Raw genomic sequence first — 19,588 nt, 5'->3', positions numbered from 1 at the left:
GGGGCTCGATCCCACGACCCTGAGATCAGGACCTGAGCCGAAATCAAGAGTTGGTCCAACCGATTGAGCCACCCAGGTGTCCCTATGTTTTTGCATTTTCATTACAAAACTAGATTCATATGTATTTACAGATTAGTAACTAGCTTTCGTTCCCAGGTAACATTATATTGTAGACAGTTTTCAAAGTCATTGCATAGGTTTTGAGCTCATGGTTTTTAGCATCATTTACTCACTCAAATGAATATTTGCTGAGGACCCACCCTTGCTGGCACCATAGCCACCTGGAGCACAGCGGTGAATCAGACAAAGTCCTTGCCCAAGACTCTGAGCTCAGTCAGCTCCTGGATAGAGCCTCCTACCCTCCCCCAGGAGCAGTGTATCACTCCATTCTTTTGGTGCATGCGTAAAATTTTGTCTGTACCTCTTTCTGAACACTTGTCACATATTGTGCTATTTTCTGGACTGTAAGAGCCCTTTTGGGTGCCGTGGCTATCCCGCCCCATTTCCTTCAGGATCCGCCCAGGACCCCGAAACCAGTACTAGTTCAGAAAAGCGCTGGCATGTGTCCATCGAGAGGGGGTTTGCTGACAGCCTCCCAGTTCGTGACAGTCTTTTCTCAACCTGAAATTGGGGCGCTTGGTTTGGTAAATCCGAAACAACAGTCGCGGTGTGTCTGAGGGACTTGGGGGGCTCGCTCCTGCTGCTGGGGCTACGGCTCTTCCAAACAGTGCCCTGTGACAAGTGGGGAAAGGCCCCCAGCCCGCTGGGGGCCAGCTTAGCTGGTGAGGGCCGCATTTCTGTCCCAGTTCAGCCTGTCCCCAGACCAAGCACAGGCGGCACAAATCGGGCTGGCTACGTGGGTGGCCACATTCTATCTCTTCACTTTCCACCTCTCCCCCCACGCGGGAACAGATGCGCCCAGGCTGTTTCCAGATCCCTCCATGGGGCAGCCACACTCCCGCCCTTCCCAAGAACCTCTCTCATTGTAAGTCAACTTGTCTCGCAGCCACTGAGCCCTCTGACTCAACAACTTCCTCTTTGCAAATTTCCTCTTTGTCCTGGGGAAAGTACCAACCGCCTCTGGTGCCTATGGGCCCCCCTGGGCTCTGGCCTGGGATGGGGTCTTGTCCCCCCTGCCTCCCATCCCATCCCATCCCATCCCATCCCATCCCATCCCATCCCATCCCATCCCATCCCATCCCGGAGCCACAGTGGGAATCCTGGTTCTGGGGGCCTGTCAGTCTCACTGATTCCCCTTGGAGAAGGGAAGGAGCTTGCCCCCGTGGAAGACGAGATACAAACACATTACATGGGTAACAGCAAGCTCCCCGCTTTCAGCTCTTGTCTCCCCCTTCCTGGAGAGCGGGCAGGCAGGGGCGGGGGAGGCTGTGAGCAGGGCAGACAGCAGCTGAGCCGAAGAACCACACGCAAGTCACACATGCAGTCTTTCTATCAAGCCCCACATTCTTTATTGGGCTACAGACCGAGGTAAATCTGCTACCTCCACCCCACCTGTGCAAAGACGAGGGCCCGAATGTTCTCCGCGGTTCTGCAGCCTCGGCAGCCCCTGCTGCCCCCTCTTCCCGCGGGCTGTACTCACCACCACAAGTGCACACAGAGCCAAGGCCTTGCCTCTTGCCGCCAACGGCGCCCAGGCCCGGCCGGCGCAGGTGCGGGCGTTTCTGAGAACGACACCTGCCCGGAAACTCTTCTCACCTCTGCCCTTGGCAGGAGAAGCAGCTGCCGCCTCCGGCCGCCTCAGTCCGCAGGTGGGGGGGCCAGGGGTGTCACCTGCACTCCCGGGAGCACGGCTGGGTTACTCCAGGTGGCCCCACACGGAGCACCGCACAAGGCTGACCCAGTAGGACTGTCCTAATCTATGGGGCCAAAAGTACTTTCCAGAACGATCCTAGGTGGGAACTTGCTTCCATCCTCCTTCATAGACTCTGGTGTCCCTGGACAGTCCTCTGCGAAGTCATGGATCAAAGACGCGTTTATGGGGACAGCGCAGCTCGGTCTCGAGGACAAAAACACGGAGGAGGCGCTGGGGAGAGGTCAGAATCAGCGAGGGAGGGTTCCTGACTCAGTCCGAAAGCGTCCCGTGGGTGGGGGCCCTCTGGGCGCCGGGTGTGGGCGCCGGGCGGCAAGACCCCGGGGTTGAGAAGCCGGAGGAGGGTTCGGGATGAACATGGGGGGGAGACGAGGAGGCCAGAGCTGATGGAAGCTGGGAACGGTTCTGACCTCCGCTCTCGTTCTTCACAAGCACGGAGGGGCCTCCGCCTCCCCGGCTTCTGGCCCCCCCTAAGCCTCCTCCTCGCTGCCCACCAGCGGCTCCTCCTCCGTCTTGAGCAGGGAGCCGGCCCCGGCCTTCAGCTCCTCCAGCTCCAAGGGGCACCGGGGGGCCTTGCCTCCATCCAAGAAAGTGGTGAGCGTGGGCTGCCGGGCGGCCCCCTCCCCCGCAGACGCCCCAGAGCCCTTCTCGCCCCCAGACCCCGCTGCGGGGGCTGTCAGGGCCTCCTCATCCGACATCTGCGCCGGCCCAGCCCAGGCGTCGACCACCCCATTGCGCTTGCCAGGCCTGCTTAGCGTCAGCGCCCCCGTCCTCCTCTTCTGCCTTCGGCGCCACAGCAGAAGTAGGACCACGAGGACAGTGACCACCAGCAGGGCCACAAGCACAGCCACCAGCAGGGTGCCCTTTGTCCCCTGATCTGGAAGTGGGGTCCTGCTTGTGTTTTCGGAGGACGACGCTGAGGTAGTCACCGTGAGCTTTTTCACCGAGGAGATGGGGGAGCCACTGGTCCCCTTAGGGGTGGTCAGAGAGCCTGTTGCCGTGGCGACAGGGGGTCCACCGGCTACCTCAGAGGTCTCCAGAGAGCCCGTTGCCATGGTGACTGGGGGTCCACCGGCTACCTCAGAGGTCTCCAGAGAGCCAGTTGCCATGGTGACAGGGGGTCCACCGGCTACCTCAGAGGTCTCCAGAGAGCCAGTTGCCATGGTGACAGGGAGTCTACCGGCTACATCAGAGGTCTCCAGAGAGCCAGTTGCCATGGTGACAGGGGGTCCACCGGTTACATCAAAGATCTCCAGAGAGCCAGTTGCCGTGGTGACAGGGGGTCCACCGGCTACATCAGAGGTCTCCAGAGAGCCAGTAGCCATGGTTCCGTTAGTCATAACGTGGAGTGCCAGAGAGTTTCTTCGCGGTTCAGCAGGGTTACTGTCTGCATCAATTTCTGGGTTTGATGGCTCAGATACCTGGAAGTCACTGGTGGCCACAGTGGAAGCCTCAGGAAAGGACACTTCACTGGCTGTATAGGGGTCTGGGGTAGATGGGAAGATCTGGGGTTTGGTGCCGTTGCCCTTCTCAGAGACCATTGTTGTCATAGGGTTGGGGGTCACTGAGTTGAGGTTTGGGGCCTCAGAGACAGTTGGGACCAAAGAAAGAGAGGACGCTCCCGGAGCAGACATCTCCAAAGTGGCTGTGATGTTTGTAGGCTCTGGAATCAGCCCTTGAGTCCAGATGCCCCCCAAGAGGAGGAGAAACAGGGTCATTCCCATGACAGCAGGCACGGGCAGGAGTGGAGACCTGAGGGTGGGGAAAGTGGAGAAAGACAGACATAGAAAGAGCTGAGGGGGAGAACCTGGCCAGGCCCTCCCCTTCTGCCCACTTCCCTGCTAACTGCCAGGCCTAACTTGTGGTTTAACGGCTTTTTCCACCCTTGCTTTTACTATTATCAGAAAGAACAAGGGACCAGACGCTGGCGGCTCTGCCGTCAGCTCAGACCCACAGGTCCCTTCGGGCCTCAGCAGCTTGCACCCCAGCAATGGCCACCCCTCCCGGCCTTCCCTGACCCTGCTCAGCCCCGATGACTCCTGAGCCTCTTTTCCATCATCTACCAGGGTCTTTCCAAGTCATAGCGTATTCCCAGGTCCACTCAGGCTCTTACGCCCCAGGTCGCACCCCTTACCAGCTCACTTGATGAGGGCACTTGGCCAGGCCACTGCAACTCCTCCTGAAGCTGGAGCAGGACTGGGCAGATAGGCCCCAGGGGGAAAGGAAGTGGCCCTGGCTCCACCCACCCCACCCCAGCATCCTGCCCCACCCGCCCTGCTCCCACAGCTGCCCTGTGATGACAGCTCCATCCCTTGCTCTTTCTAGGGTCTGAGATGGTGCTAGGGGCTCTGGGGTCTCAGCTGAGGCAAGAGGGGGTTGTGGTGGGTGGGGGGTTCTGCAATGGGGACTTAACTGGGAATTGGGATGGTAAGGGGTGGAGCTGGGCTAGGGATAAGGGTCAGAGCTGGGGTGGTGCAGAGGCGTGCTTGACAACAAGGGGGTGTGGAGGAGGACATGGGTAGGGAGGGTGGTTTCCTTTGCATTGTGGTCCCCAAGCTGTTGGGCCCAAACCTGTAGGGTAGCACCATTTTCTGCCCCAAGAGTTCCCAGGAAGTACCAGGGCAAAAAGAGGCCCTGACTCTGGCTGGAGGCAGTGAAAGCCTTTGCAGGCTGTGTGCAATCCCTGGTGGGCTCTTGATGACTTCTCAAGAAGCCGGGGTTCACCACAACGGCCCCCAGCTGTGGGTACTGAACTAGACTAAGGTGGTCTTCCCGCCGAGCAAGGGGCCCAATGTGGGGCTCGATCCCAGGACCCTGGGATCATGCCCTGAGCCGAAGGCAAGCCCTTAATGGCCACCCAGGCGTCCCACAACCCTGATATCTTGACCTGAACCAAAATCAAGAGTCTGATGTTCAACCAATTGAGCCACCCAGGCAGCCCTCTTATTTTATTTTATTTTATTTTATTTTATTTTATTTTATTTTATTTTATTTTATTTTATTTTATTTTATTTTTTCTCTTCTGGTTTCTTTAATGATTTTTTTTAAAGATTTTATTTATTTATTCGACAGAGATAGAGACAGCCAGCGAGAGAGGGAACACAAGCAGGGGGAGTGCGAGAGGAAGAAGCAGGCTCATAGCAGAGAAGCCTGATGTGGCTCGATCCCACAACGCCGGGATCACGCCCTGAGCCGAAGGCAGACGCTTAACCGCTGTGCCACCCAGGTGCCCCTCTTTAATGATTTTTAAAAGATTTTATTTATTTGTTTGCGAGAAAGCAGAAGCAGGGGGAAGCAGTAGAGGGAGAGGGAGAAGCAGACACCCCACCGAGCAGGGAGCCCCCTACTCTCTTCTGATTTACAAGCTTTGACTTTCTGTGTATGTCTGGTTTTCGGGGGTTTTTTGCCTTTCCTTTTAAAAAATCAAAACCGATTTTTATATTGTAAAAGCAACAGCATATGCACGTGATAAATGATTGAACAGGCGTCTCTCTGGGCCTGGGGTTGTGCCCTGCTCTCAAGCTAACGGGTTAGTCTGACACAGACACATGAGACACCTGGGTCCGACACAGAGGACTCCATTGCTCAGCACAGCAAGCAGCAGGAGCAAAATGTTTGCCTCAGCTCCCCCTTGCCTCAAGTCCCACAGGGGTGACTCAGAGGAGCTTGTCTTGAAGCTGAGGAACACTGCACTTGCGGCACTGTCCTCTATTTGAGAAGGTGGAAAGCAAGCCTTCTTCTCTTCAGGGAGACATTACTTCACCCCTCAGAGTTACTCACCACAAACACAGCCCTGAGAAATTGCTGGGAGGCAGAGCGGCTGGGACCTGGCGGTCTCAGCCTGCTCGCTGGAGGGTGCAGGGTGCTCAGGGCCGGGGGATTGCCTCTCCCCACAGTCAGGATGCTATAAGAGGAAAGTTCCAAACTCTGCCACGGGAGAAGTATTCCCAATAAAATTGTGTTTTGTGACTGCGTTTACACAAGCATATATGCATACCGTTCGTTGTATTAAGTCTTTTGTACATCTGGTTCTGTACTTACTGACAAAAGAAAGAAGGAAAGAAGAAAGAAAGAGAAAAGGGAAGAAAAGAAAACATTCCATTGTCAGACATCTAGGTTATTTCAACATTTTGCTGTGACGAACAGAAAAGTAGAAATCATTGGCTGAAAAGTAATTGAAGGTTAATTTCTTTTTTAATTCTAAAAAAGTCAACAAAAATATTTGTAAGACTACACAAAGATTCCCAATTTCCCAATCTTTACAAAATTACTAAGGTGGGGGGAGCCTGGCTGGCCCAGTCAGAGGGGTGTGGGGCTCTTGATCTTGGGGTTGGGGGTTTAAGCCCCGCATTCGGTGTAGAGATTAAATAAATAAATAAATAAATAAATAAATAAATAAATAACAAGACAGACCAAAAAAACCCAAATAGCTCAGAGGAAAAAACTTTTAAAAAATGATTTAAAAAAATAATAAAAAAATTAGTGAAGCAAGATGCATTTTTGGCAAAACGTCATTCCAACCAAATTGCCACTGAAAAGTTGTGTGGGGCTCTATGTGAGGCCCCCATTCTGAGCAGAGCAGAGAGGAGAATGGGTGTGGGCTTCCACTTTAATGCCCAAGAAACAGGGTCCTATCAGCACAGGCTGTAGACCATGGGGCAGAGGGAGAGATGATGAGAATTCGAGCAAGGCATGGTCATTGGCCTCAAGACGTCACAGAAGAGCAACACTTAGAAAAGTCTGGGAGCAGCAGTCTGCCGGGGACAGAACCAAAGTTTCTCTGGGCGTGGTTCCAACTGCTCCTCACCGCAAGCCCATCGTACAAGCGAGGAGGCCAAGGACAGAGAGATTAAGCAGCCTGGCCTAGAACAGGCCAGGCTCAGTGCCAAGCGCTTCCCATTAACAGAGCCTTTGCTCTTCAGAAGCGCTCTCTAAGACGCAGGTCATTACCCTCATCTCACAGGTGAAGAAAGCGAGAAACAAAACAGCTCAGAGACTTGGCAAGCTCAGACAACCAGCAAGCGCTAGTGGTGAGCTTTAAACCAGGTTAGGGCGCCTGGGTGGCTCAGTCGGTTAAGCGTTTGCCTTCCACTCAGGTCATGATCCCTGGGTCCTGGGATCCAGCCCCGCATCAGTCTCCCTGCTCTGCTGGGAGTCAGCTTTTCCCTCTCCCTCTGCTGCTCCCCCTGCTCGTGCTCTCTCTCTGTCTCTCTCTTTCTCAAACAAATGAATAAAATCTTTAAAAAACAAACAAATAAACAAAACAGGTTGGTCTAAGGGTCCAAGGCCAAGACAAGGATCGCCCAGGTAGTACCAGGGTCGGTACTTAATTACTGTGCTGCATTTCTAGACAGGTTTGTGTATAAATAATTCAAATAAGAGAAGGAACATAGACTTTACAAATGACCAATCTACAGCAACCGCATAATTGATTCAAGTAAGAATGAGCGTTAAAACTGTTGAGTAAAATTGGGGCAGCAGGGAACGGGTGCGTATATGATATGTTTGGAGGCTTGAAGCATCTCCCCAGAAGGTACACGTTCATTACCAAGGAAAAGTAGCCACTTCATGGCTTCATGGTGGAGAAATCTAGCAGACATCATCTTAACTTGGTTAACTTGGTCAAATTTTTTTTAAAAAATAGACTTATTCTTAAGTAACCTCTACAACAGGCTCGAACTCACAACCTTGAGATCAAGAGTCACACGCTCTATCGACTGAGCCAGCCAGGCACCCCAAACAAGTGATCAAACTTAACATCACTTGTTAGTCATGGAGCAAGCCGGCATCAGGAAGGTCCAGACATGACGCCCTCAGAAGGACACAGCACGCTTCTGTCGTAGTCCCAGAAACAATGCAAATCCAAACCGAGGGTCATTTTACAAAACAACTGGCTTGTACTCTTCAAAAATGTCCGTGTCAGGAAGGACAAAGAAAGCCCTGAGACATGCTTCCAGATCTTAAAAGAGTAGGGAGATGTGACGACCAAATGCATTGCGGTTGGGACCCTGGAATGAAGAGGGAAACGCGGAGAGGCACACGGTGGGGACACAGACTGCAGAGGCGACAATGATATTGAACTTGGCTGAATTGGATAAGTGTAGTCTGTTTATGAAAGAGAACATCCTAGTTTGCAGAAAAGACGGAGCTGAAGTTTGTAGGCGCAAAGGTGCCCAAGGCAGCAACTTCCTCTTAAAAATTTCCACACAAGTAGTAAAAATACTAATGTAGGAGAGAAACACGAAGCGTGTGTGTCAAAGTGTCCTAGGGAGTCGGGGGCGCCCAGGTTGGTGGGTGTGGAGATTTGGGGAGAGTGGGGTGCTCAGAGGAGCCACGGGATGGGGTTATTCCTCAGTTACATTCTTTTTTTTTTATTTTTTAATTTTATTTATTTATTTGAGAGAGAGAGAGAGCACAAGCAGGGAGAGCAGCAGAGGGAGGGGGAGAAGCTGACTCCCCGCTGAGCAGGTTGCTCAACTTGGGGGGGGGGCAGACACTCAATCCCAGGACCCTGAGATCATGACCTGAGCCGAAAGCATATGCTTGACCCATGGAGCCACCCAGGCGCCCCTGAGTTACATTCTTCTAGAACAAACCAGTATGCTCATGTATTGTAACATTTTCCTTTTTAAAATTGTACCCTTCCCCTAGTCTGCTCTCCCCATTCCCTCCACCCCACCCCTCCTTTCTCTCCGCAACACTTCGCATTTTCTCATTTGCTGTATCTACTTTCTTCTCTTGGTTCTGTCTTTCTGCCCCCAGAACGTAAGCTCCCAGGCAGTACGAGCGTTTCTGCGGCTGTACCGGCAACCCCTAGGGAGTGCTTCGTACACAGCAGGCGCTCTGTGACCTCTGAGAGAAAGAGCGCATCCAGCAGGCCCGAGGCGGGGTGGGGGNGTGAGGGGGGGCGAGGAGGGGTGGAGGGAGGCGGGCACGGGAGCAACGGGGGCTGTGAAGGCCCCGCCCAGCCCGGACCAGAGCTTCGCGGAGGCCAACCCACGTGGTCTAGCGATGCAAGTGACTTGTGTTCTAGGAAGATATCTCTTCCCGCCCAGGGTTTGGACTTGCAGCCCTGACTTTCTACGGGTCTTTGAAGGGCCATTTCCTGCCAGACACCGCAGCTGATAGGAGTTGGCGCAGGGGAGCCTGCCCCTCCTTGCTTCGAAGCGGGCCGCCGGGGAAGCCACCGGAGAGGGAGAGGGGACCGGGCACCTGAGCTGCGTCACCTCCTCCCTGTGTGGCCTAGGCTCGGTCATGGCAGCCCTCTGCCTCAGTTTCTTCATCTGTAACATAGGGATAATAATGCTATTTTTCAAAGTTTGGGGGAGGATTAAATTAGCTAGTGTGGGGTCCCTGGTGAGAACCTAGTGTATAATAGCTGATGCGATAAGAACCCAACTGGTAAGTACAATTCTGATCTTCCAGGTCAGGGTCCAGGCCTCCAGGATTTGGATCCAGGGTTCCAGGATTTGGGCTTGCTCTGGGCCCTGGGCCCCTTTCTTCCCATCCATAACCCTCTCCAGAAACAGGCCAGGCAGCAGCCCTTGTCCTCCGGGGAATTTCCATCTGGCCTGAGAGATGTCTACGTACTAATTTATTCACTGAACATATTTTTAAAATTGTTTATCAAAGTAATGATGTTATAAGTACAGAGAATTTATCACAAATGACAATTCTCCTCCCCAAGTCATGGTCCTGGAAAAAATTTTTTTTGTAATGCTTTTAACTTATTCTAGTCTCCGTTCTTCGGATGGGTCCATATCCCTAAACACCCTGCTAATTCAGCTGTTTCTTACTGTNAAACTTAACATCACTTGTTAGTCATGGAGCAAGCCGGCATCAGGAAGGTCCAGACATGACGCCCTCAGAAGGGGACAGCACGCTTCTGTCCNCAGAAGGACACAGCACGCTTCTGTCGTAGTCCCAGAAACAATGCAAATCCAAACCGAGGGTCATTTTACAAAACAACTGGCTTGTACTCTTCAAAAATGTCCGTGTCAGGAAGGACAAAGAAAGCCCTGAGACATGCTTCCAGATCTTAAAAGAGTAGGGAGATGTGACGACCAAATGCATTGCGGTTGGGACCCTGGAATGAAGAGGGAAACGCGGAGAGGCACACGGGGGGGACACAGACTGCAGAGGCGACAATGATATTGAACTTGGCTGAATTGGATAAGTGTAGTCTGTTTATGAAAGAGAACATCCTAGTTTGCAGAAAAGACGGAGCTGAAGTTTGTAGGCGCAAAGGTGCCCAAGGCAGCAACTTCCTCTTAAAAATTTCCACACAAGTAGTANTATCCATTTTGCCTGCCATCATCTACCAGCTTCCAGCTCAATGGTTGAACATTTGACCCACTGGCCCCGTCCCACTTCCCAGGTCAGCTACATCCTTCTCTTTCCAGGCCCTTTGTAACTGTAACAAAAGTTGCGGTTTTTTTTTTTTTTTAAGATTTTATTTATTTATGCGACAGAGAGACAGCCAGCGAGAGAGGGAACACAGCAGGGGAGAGGGAGAGGAAGAAGCAGGCTCCCAGCAGAGGAGCCCGATGTGGGACTCGATCCCAGAACGCCGGGATCACGCCCTGAGCCAAAGGCAGACACCTAACGACTGCGCTACCCAGGCGCCCNTATCCATTTTGCCTGCCATCATCTACCAGCTTCCAGCTCAATGGTTGAACATTTGACCCACTGGCCCCGTCCTACTTCCCAGGTCAGCTACATCCTTCTCTTTCCAGGCCCTTTGTAACTGTAACAAAAGTTGCGTTTTTTTAAACAGTAGCTGCTTATGGTCATCCGGTTAAGGTCCACGGCACGGTGATAGGGGAGTAGAGTCGGGGGCCAGAGTTTCTGAGCCAGACCCAGGCTCAGCCACTGGGTGAATGTGTGATCCTGGGCAACGATGTGGCCTTCCTGTGTCTGAGGTTGCGCACCCATGAGAAGAGATGGACTGTAGCTGTCCTGAGGATTAAATGAGCTAGGACACGGGCGGTGCTCAGAACAGTGCCAGAGCCTCTAAATGCCACGTACGCGCGGGCCGTGATAAATCCGCCATTGTCACTTTGTGGCTTCCCTTCCTTTAGCTCTCTTCGNATGGCAGCCCTCTGCCTCAGTTTCTTCATCTGTAACATAGGGATAATAATGCTATTTTTCAAAGTTTGGGGGAGGATTAAATTAGCTAGTGTGGGGTCCCTGGTGAGAACCTAGTATATAATAGCTGATGTGATAAGAACCCAACTGGTAAGTACAATTCTGATCTTCCAGGTCAGGGTCCAGGCCTCCAGGATTTGGATCCAGGGTTCCAGGATTTGGGCTTGCTCTGGGCCCTGGGCCCCTTTCTTCCCATCCATAACCCTCTCCAGAAACAGGCCAGGCAGCAGCCCTTGTCCTCCGGGGAATTTCCATCTGGCCTGAGAGATGTCTACGTACTAATTTATTCACTGAACATATTTTTAAAATTGTTTATCAAAGTAATGATGTTATAAGTACAGAGAATTTATCACAAATGACAATTCTCCTCCCCAAGTCATGGTCCTGAAAAAATTTTTTTTTGTAATGCTTTTAACTTATTCTAGTCTCCGTTCTTCGGATGGGTCCATATCCCTAAACACCCTGCTAATTCAGCTGTTTCTTACTGTATCCATTTTGCCTGCCATCATCTACCAGCTTCCAGCTCAATGGTTGAACATTTGACCCACTGGCCCCGTCCTACTTCCCAGGTCAGCTACATCCTTCTCTTTCCAGGCCCTTTGTAACTGTAACAAAAGTTGCGTTTTTTTAAACAGTAGCTGCTTATGGTCATCCGGTTAAGGTCCACGGCACGGTGATAGGGGAGTAGAGTCGGGGGCCAGAGTTTCTGAGCCAGACCCAGGCTCAGCCACTGGGTGAATGTGTGATCCTGGGCAACGATGTGGCCTTCCTGTGTCTGAGGTTGCGCACCCATGAGAAGAGATGGACTGTAGCTGTCCTGAGGATTAAATGAGCTAGGACACGGGCGGTGCTCAGAACAGTGCCAGAGCCTCTAAATGCCACGTACGCGCGGGCCGTGATAAATCCGCCATTGTCACTTTGTGGCTTCCCTTCCTTTAGCTCTCTTCGGTCCAGTTTCTGTTATGTGTACATTTGCTTTTCTAAGGCCTTTTATAAGGCTGTAGGTAGATCACACTTGCATTCTCTTCTTGCACCGTCCACAGCTGTGTTATCCGATACAGCAGTTGCTAGCCACATGGGGCTATTTTAATTTAGATCAATGAAAATTAAATAAGATTTAAAATTCAGTTCCTCTGTTGCAGTTAACCAGCTACATTTCAAGTACTTGAAAACCACACGTGGCTAGTGGTTACCTTGCTGGATAGCACCCCAGTAGCATAGCTGCAGTATCTCACCGGCTGGTCCAGAATCTGCGTCTAACAATGAAAAACTATTAATTGTCTTTCCTTTTAAAGGTTATATAATTTGGGAGGCACCTGAGTGGCTCAGTCGGTGAAGCATCTGCCTTTGGCTCAGGTCGTGATCTCAGGGTCCTGGGATCGAGCCCCGCATCAAGCTGGGGAGTCTGCTTCTCCCTCTCTCTCTGCCCCTCCCTTTGCTTGGGTTCCCTTTCTCTCTCTCAAATAAATAAATAAAATCTTTATTTAGAAAGATGATATAATTTCGTTCAGTGCACAGCCAATACTTGACTATGATTATCTACGCTGAATTACACATCTTTTAATTTTTTCTAGAGTTTCTAATTGCTTTTCATAATTCCTTGCTCCAAGAGGAGCCCTACCTGCCCCCTGCCTCTCCCCATTGCTTCACAACTTCATCCTAGAACTGGTGCTTATGTCTCTACCAGATGGGATCCCCCATTTCCTGCACCCCACATCCTCCTCTTTCAAAGGCTTATCCCCTCGTTATTTATTTATTTATTTATTTATTTATTTAAAGCAAGCTCCGTGCCCATTGTGGGGATTGAACTCACAACCCCGAGATCAAAAGTTGCATGCTGTACTGACTGAGTCAGCCAGGCGTCCCCTCCTTTTTGCTGGAGCACATCCTCAAATCATTTCCTAGGAAAGAGACCTTCCTAAGAAGAAGGTAAACTTTCTGATTAATCTTTCCCCTAAATATGTCTTTATTTTATTCCGACACTTGCTTGATACAGAATTCTAGGCTAAAAATTATTTCCTTAGAACCCAGAGGCATTGTCTTATTTTCTAGTAGGAACTGAATACTTGATTTTACTGAAGAATAGTTTGATGCTAATCCAAGAGCTTTTCTCAAAAATAAAGAAGGGGGGGACTTGAAAATCCAACCTCTAAGTTAGAAAGCCCTACTCCAGTACCTCATGCCCCAATTAGTGTTTTAGTAGTCCACTCTGAAGGATAAAAGGACTTTGGAGAAATACCAGACATTCAAGGAAGTCCTGCAAAGTGGAAAGAAAGCACCAAAATGAAACCATCCCATCAACCATTCTGCCCCCCTCCCTCCTGAAGAACCGCAATTTGTTCAGAGGCCCACCCTCTGTGCAGATCGGGAATACTGAGCCCTCCTTCAGCTCCAGGAAAAGCCTGATTAGGGGCACCTGGCTGGCTGAGTCAGTGAAGTGTGTCCCTCTTGGTCTTGAAGTTGTAAGTTTGATCTCCACGTTGGGTGAAGCGATTACTTAAAAATAAATGAATAAACTAACTAACTAAATAAATAAATATTTAAATAAAGAAAGTTTGATTAATCTAAAGGAACTAGCTTTACCCTTGCTCATGATTAGAAAGGGAAACCTGACCCAATTATAGCCGGTGAGATGAAGGAAGGGAGGCTTCTCGGAAAGTTCTTCTTTACTTGTAAAAGAAAACCAGGGGCACTGATTTCCCCCTCCCTCCCACTAGAGATGATTAAAGACCCGTGCAACAACTCTGAAAGGAACCAGCCCTTAGGTGATAATAATGTGAGTGGCAGAGCAGGGAGACAAAGGGCATGGGATCCCTGAGGCATCGTAAAAGCTGGATCAATGGGCCCTGAATACCACCTGGCTCCTTCTGCGGTCTTCCTACGAGTTGGATCTTTAGTTATTTGTAGTTAAGAGCATTGAGGCACCGGGGTGGCTCAGTGGGTTGAATGTCGGATTCTTGATCTTGGCTCAGGTCTTGATCCACGGTCGTTTTGAGTTCAAGCCCCACGTTAGGCTCCACACTGGGCGTGGAACCCACTTAAAAAAAATAACATAGTTAAGAGTATTATAAGTATATAAACAAAATGAAAAATAATCTTTGAGGAAACAGTAGAAATGATATAAAGAGAAAGGAAGGAAGGAAGGAAGATAGATCTGATATTCTTGGAGAATTTGAGAAGATATTGCTTCCTTAAAATAAGAATAGGATGCTAATAAAAAGAAATAGAGTATAAGACTGAATTCTTAGAAATTAAAACTGTGATATTGAATTAATAAAAGTTCCAGAATATAAAATCAAGAAACTATCCCTAAAAATAGAACCCTGCAAAAGTGGAAGGTGGGGGAGAAAATATGGAGGCACCGTCTAAGACCACATTATTTCAGGTAAAGTGATGTGCTATAACAAAGAGATCCAGTAATGTGGTCAAAAGAACAGAGTAGATTATTTCTCTTGAATGGAACAAGTCCAGGTTAAGTGGTGGTTTGGTGAGGCAGGTCTGTACCTCACATCATTCAGGCACCAGACCACTTCCTAGTCACTTTTCTGCCATCCACTGGTGCTGAGATAAATCTGCTGTCTGGAATTTTAAATGGCAGGAAGAAAAGAGGGTATGGAGGAAGCATGCCTTGCCCACCTTCTTAGATGTATGCCTAGAAGTCTTTTCCCTTTTTTTGAGAATTTTTTATTTAAGTAATCTCTACACCCAACGTGGGGCTTGAACTCACAACCCTGAGATCAAGTCACATGCTCTACTAACTAAGCCAGCCAGGCACCCCTGTATGCCTGGAAGTCTTAAACGTCAATTTCCAAACATTCTGTTGGTGAAAACTTAGATGATCATGCCGAACTGCAAGGAAGGCTGGGAGATGTAGTACGGCCCTGTTCACAATGGGAGAGGGGATAATTGGATTTTGGTAGACAATGAGTAAGTTGCACTCACCGCAGAGACACAGCAGATCAATTCAAGAGGCTCAAGCCAACCATGCCAGGAGACCATCAAAAAAATGGAAGAGGGATAATTATCAGAAATAACATAAGACACTCAGCTGAAAAACATGCACCTTCAGACAGATCCCAGTAAAAGTCTACTTGGTTAAATTCAGCCCTATGTATTTTATTTTATTTATTTATTTTTAAGAAGAATTGGTAGAGGGGCGCCTGGGTGGCACAGCGGTTGAGCATCTGCCTTCGGCTCAGGGCGTGATCCCGGCGTTATGGGATCGAGCCCCACGTCAGGCTCCTCTGCTGTGAGCCTGCTTCTTCCTCTCCCACTCCCCCTGCTTGTGTTCCCTCTCTCGATGGCTGTCTCTATCTCTGTCGAATAAATAAATAAAATCTTTAAAAAAAAAAAAGAAGAAGAATTGGTAGAAAGTCATTTATTTATTTATTTATTTATTTATTTATTTATTTATTTAAGGGAGAGAGAGAGTGCATGCAGAGGGGCAGAGGGAGAGGGAAAGAAAGAATCTTGAAGCAGGCTCCACAAACAGGGCATAGCCCATCTCAGGGCTCAATCTCATGACCCCAAGATCCCAACCTGAGTCAAAATCAAGAGTCGGACATTTAACTGACTGAGCCAGCCAGTTGCCCCTTCCTACGTATTTTAGTTTATTTTTTGATACAATTTGTTCTTTTTGATACAGATTGAAACACCTGCCCAATAAAAGAAGACTCATTCCCAGATGCTTCATTATCCTAAAGATGCCACTTATGACTGACCTCTTTCCTAAGGAGTAGAAGGCAACTGAGTCCAAAAAACATGGGTGAAATCAGAAATGAAAAAGTGGACATTACAAATGATAATACAGAAATACGAAGGCTCTTGAGAGACTACTATGAACAATTACATGCCAACAAACTGGACAACCTAGATGAAAGGGATAAATTCCTAGAAACATACAAACTACTGAGACTGAANCTACCGAGACTGAACTGTGAAGAAATAAAAATATCTGACAGACTGGTCACCAGGAAGAGATTGAATCAGTAATCACAAATCTCCCAACAAACAAATGTCCTGGACCAGATGCCTTCACTCACGGATTCTACCAAACAGCTAAAGAAGAATTTATACCAATGGTTCCCAAACTCTTCCAAAAAAAAGAAAAAAAAAAAAGAGGACAGAATACTTCCAAATTCATTTTACAAGAGCAGCATCACCCTTAGACCAAAATCAGACAAGGAGACTACAAGAAAAAATTATAGGCCAATATCCCTGATGAACATAGACACAAAGATTCACAACAAAATATTAGCAAACCAAATTCAACAATACATTAAGAGTTTCATATGCCATCATGAAGTGGGATTTATTCTAGAGATGCAAGGATGGTTCAACACCCACAAATCAACCAACATGATACCACATTAAAAAAATGAAGGGTGAAAATTATGTGATCATCTCAATAAATGCAGAAAAAGCATTTGATAAAATTCAACATCCATTTATGATTAAAAAAAAAACTCTCAACAAAGTGAATATAGAACATAATATCTCAACATAATAAAGGCCATATATGACAAGTCCACAGCTTACATCATACTCAATGGTGAAAAGCTGAAAGCTTTTCCTCTAAGATTAGGAACAAGGTAAGAAAGCCCATTCTCACCACTTTTATTTAACATACTATTGGAAATTCTAGACAGAGCAATTAGGCAAGAAAAATAAATAAAAGGCATCCAGATTGGAAAGAAAGAGATAAAATTGTTTCTATTTGCAGATGAAATGGTGTTATATGTAGAGGATACTAAAGACCACCAAAAAACCATTAGAACTAATAAGTGAATTCAGTAAATTTGCAGGGTACAAAATCAATATACAAAAATCAATTGTGTTTCTATACACTAACAGTGAATTATCAGAATGGGAAATTAAGAAAACAATCCCATTTACAATTGCATCAAAAAGAATAAAATACATAGGAATTAGTTTAACCAGTAGATGAAAGACCTCTACACTGAAAACTATAAGACACTGATGAAAGAAATTGAAGGTGACACAAATACATGCTCATGGATTGTTAGAATTAATATTGTTCGGGGCGCCTGGGTGGCACAGCGGTTAAGCATCTGCCTTTGGCTCAGGGCGTGATCCCGGCGTTCTGGGATCGAGCCCCACATCAGGCTCCTCTGCTAGGAGCCTGCTTCTTCCTCTCCCACTCCCCCTGCTTGTGTTCCCTCTCTCACTGGCTNCCACTCCCCCTGCTTGTGTTCCCTCTCTTGCTGGCTGTCTCTTTCTCTGTCAAATATATAAATAAAATCTTTTAAAAAAAAAGAATTAATATTGTTCAAGTGTCCCTACTACCCAACACAATCCACAGACTCAATAATCACATTGAAAAGTTCCAATGGCCTTTTTCACGGAAATAGATCAACAGTCCCAAATAGACCAAACAATCCCAAAATTTGTATGGAACCACAAAAGAGCCAAAAGAGCCAAAGCAATCTTGAGAAAGAACAAAGCTGGAGGCATCACATCGTGGTTCCTGATTTCAAACAATATTATGAAGCTGTAGTGATCAAAATAGTATAAAAACAGACACACGGGGCGCCTGGGTGGCTCAGTCGGTTAAGCGTCTGCCTTTGGCTCAGGTCATGATCCCAGGGTCCTGGGATCGGGTCCCGTATCAGGCTCCCTGCTCAGCAGGGAGCTGGGTTCTCCCTCTCCCCCTGCTGCTCCCCCTGCTTGTGTTCTCTCTCTCTCTCTCTCATTCACTCTCTCTAATAAATAAATACAATCTTAAAAAAAAAAACAGACACATAAACCAACTGAACAGAATAGAGAGCCTAGAAGTAAACCCACACACGTATATGGCCAGTTAACTCATGACAGAGAAGCCAGAGTATACAAATGAGGAAATGCTAGTCTCCTCAATAAATGGTCTAGGGAAAACTGGACAGCATGTTAAAAAGAAAGAAAATAGACCCCGCTCTTACACCATACACAAAAATCAACTCAAAATGGATGAAAGATTTGAGCGTAAGACCTGAAATCATAAAACTCTTAGAAGAAAACATCGAGGGTAAACTCCTTGACATGGGTCTTGGTGAAGATTTTTTGGATTTGACAACAGAAGCAAAAATAAACAAGTGGGACTACATCAAAAAGCAGAACCTAAGAGACTTCTGCACAGCGGGAACCATTGGCAAAAATGAAAAGGCACCCTACCCAGTGGGAGGAAATTTTTGCAAATCACATATTTGATAAAGGATTAATATCCAAAATATATAAAGAACTCATACAACTCAATAGCTAAAACAAAACAAAAACAATTCAATTAAAAATGGGCAGAGGTGGGGCATGTGGGTGGCTCAGTCGGTTAAGCGTCTGCCTTCGACTCAGGTCAAGATCCTGGGGTCTCTGCTCAGTGGGGAGCCTGCTTCTCCCTCTCCCCCTGCTCATGCTCACTCTTTCTCTCTCTCAAATAAATAAATAAAATCTTTTTAAAAAATGGGCAGAGGAGGGTTGCCTGGCTGGCTCAGTCAGTAGAGCACGCAATTCTTGATCTCAGGGTCGTGAGTTTGAGCCCCATGTTGGGTGTGGAACAACTGAAAAAAATGGGCAGAGGATCTGAATAGACATTTTTCTGAAAAAGACATACAGATAACCAACAGTTTCATGAAAAAGTGCTCAACATCACTCATCATCAAAACCACAACGAGATATATATCACCTTCCACCTGTTAGAATGGCTATTGTCAAGAAAAACACAACAACAACAATAAGAAATAAGTGTTGGTAAGGATGTGGAGAACAGGGAATGCTGTGTGCCATTGGTGGGAATGTAAATGGGTGACACCACTATGGAAAACAGTATGGAGATTTCTCAAAAGTGTAAAAATAGAAGTGTTATGTGATTCAGCAACTCTACTTCTGGTATTTATCTGAAGGAAATGAAGACACTAATCTGAAAGATATCTGCCCCGCCATGTTTATTGTAGCATTATTTACAGTAGGCAAGACATGGAAGCAGGCTAAGTGTCCATCAATGGGTGAACAGAAAAAGAAAATATGGTGTATATATATATGGTATACACACACACACACTCAGACCCACACACACACTGGAATAGTATTCAGCCATAAAAAAGAAGGAAATCTTGCCATTTGTGACAACATGGAAGGACCCTGAGGGCATTATGCCAAGTGAAATAAGTCAGACAGAGAAAGACAAATATTGTCTTGGGCTCATTTATGTGCGGACTCTAAAACAGAACAAAACAAAACAAAACAAATGAATCCATCAATACAGAGAACAAATTGGTGTGGGCCAGAGGGGAGGGGAGGAGGGAGTTGGGCAAAATGGGTGAAGGGGGTCAAAAGGTACAAGCTTCCAGGTGTAAAATAAGTAAGTCCTGGGATGTAATATACAGTTTGAGGACTATAATTCACACTGCTTTTTGTTTATTTGAAAGTTGGTTGGAGAGTAGCTACTAGAAGTTCTCATCACAAGAAAAAAATGGTTGTAACTGTGTCACAATATATGTTAAGTAGGTTATTGTGATTGTTTCTCAATGTATGCAAATATTGATATGCCATATTGATACAAATACATTAGGCTGTCCACCTCAAACTAATATAATATTGTATGTCGATTTTGTCTCTATT

The 19,588-nt window shown here is 47.6% G+C and overlaps 1 protein-coding gene across 1 annotated transcript; it reads right to left on the bottom strand.

Annotated features, from left to right (window-relative positions):
* Window positions 1–1,439: 1,439 nt before the first annotated feature.
* Window positions 1,440–4,057, bottom strand: SPN (sialophorin). The gene is made up of 2 exons (XM_019805430.2): window positions 3,966–4,057; window positions 1,440–3,583 (listed from the first exon to the last, which is right to left on the bottom strand). Exon 2 carries the CDS (start codon window positions 3,553–3,555, stop codon window positions 2,302–2,304), a length of 1,254 nt encoding a protein of 417 aa, XP_019660989.2. The 5' UTR covers window positions 3,556–3,583; window positions 3,966–4,057; the 3' UTR covers window positions 1,440–2,301.
* Between the last annotated feature and the right edge of the window lie 15,531 nt (window positions 4,058–19,588).

This window comes from Ailuropoda melanoleuca, chromosome 10 (assembly GCF_002007445.2).
Source record: "Ailuropoda melanoleuca isolate Jingjing chromosome 10, ASM200744v2, whole genome shotgun sequence".
NCBI lineage: Eukaryota > Metazoa > Chordata > Mammalia > Carnivora > Ursidae > Ailuropoda > Ailuropoda melanoleuca.
Note: the sequence above shows the minus strand (reverse complement) of the source record. Positions and strands in the feature narration are given on the sequence as shown.

What these genes read in the sequence shown, in the direction of transcription:
- SPN (XM_019805430.2), bottom strand. Translation starts at nt 3,555, where the DNA reads ATGGGAATGACCCTGTTTCTCCTCCTCTTGGGGGGCATCTGGACTCAA.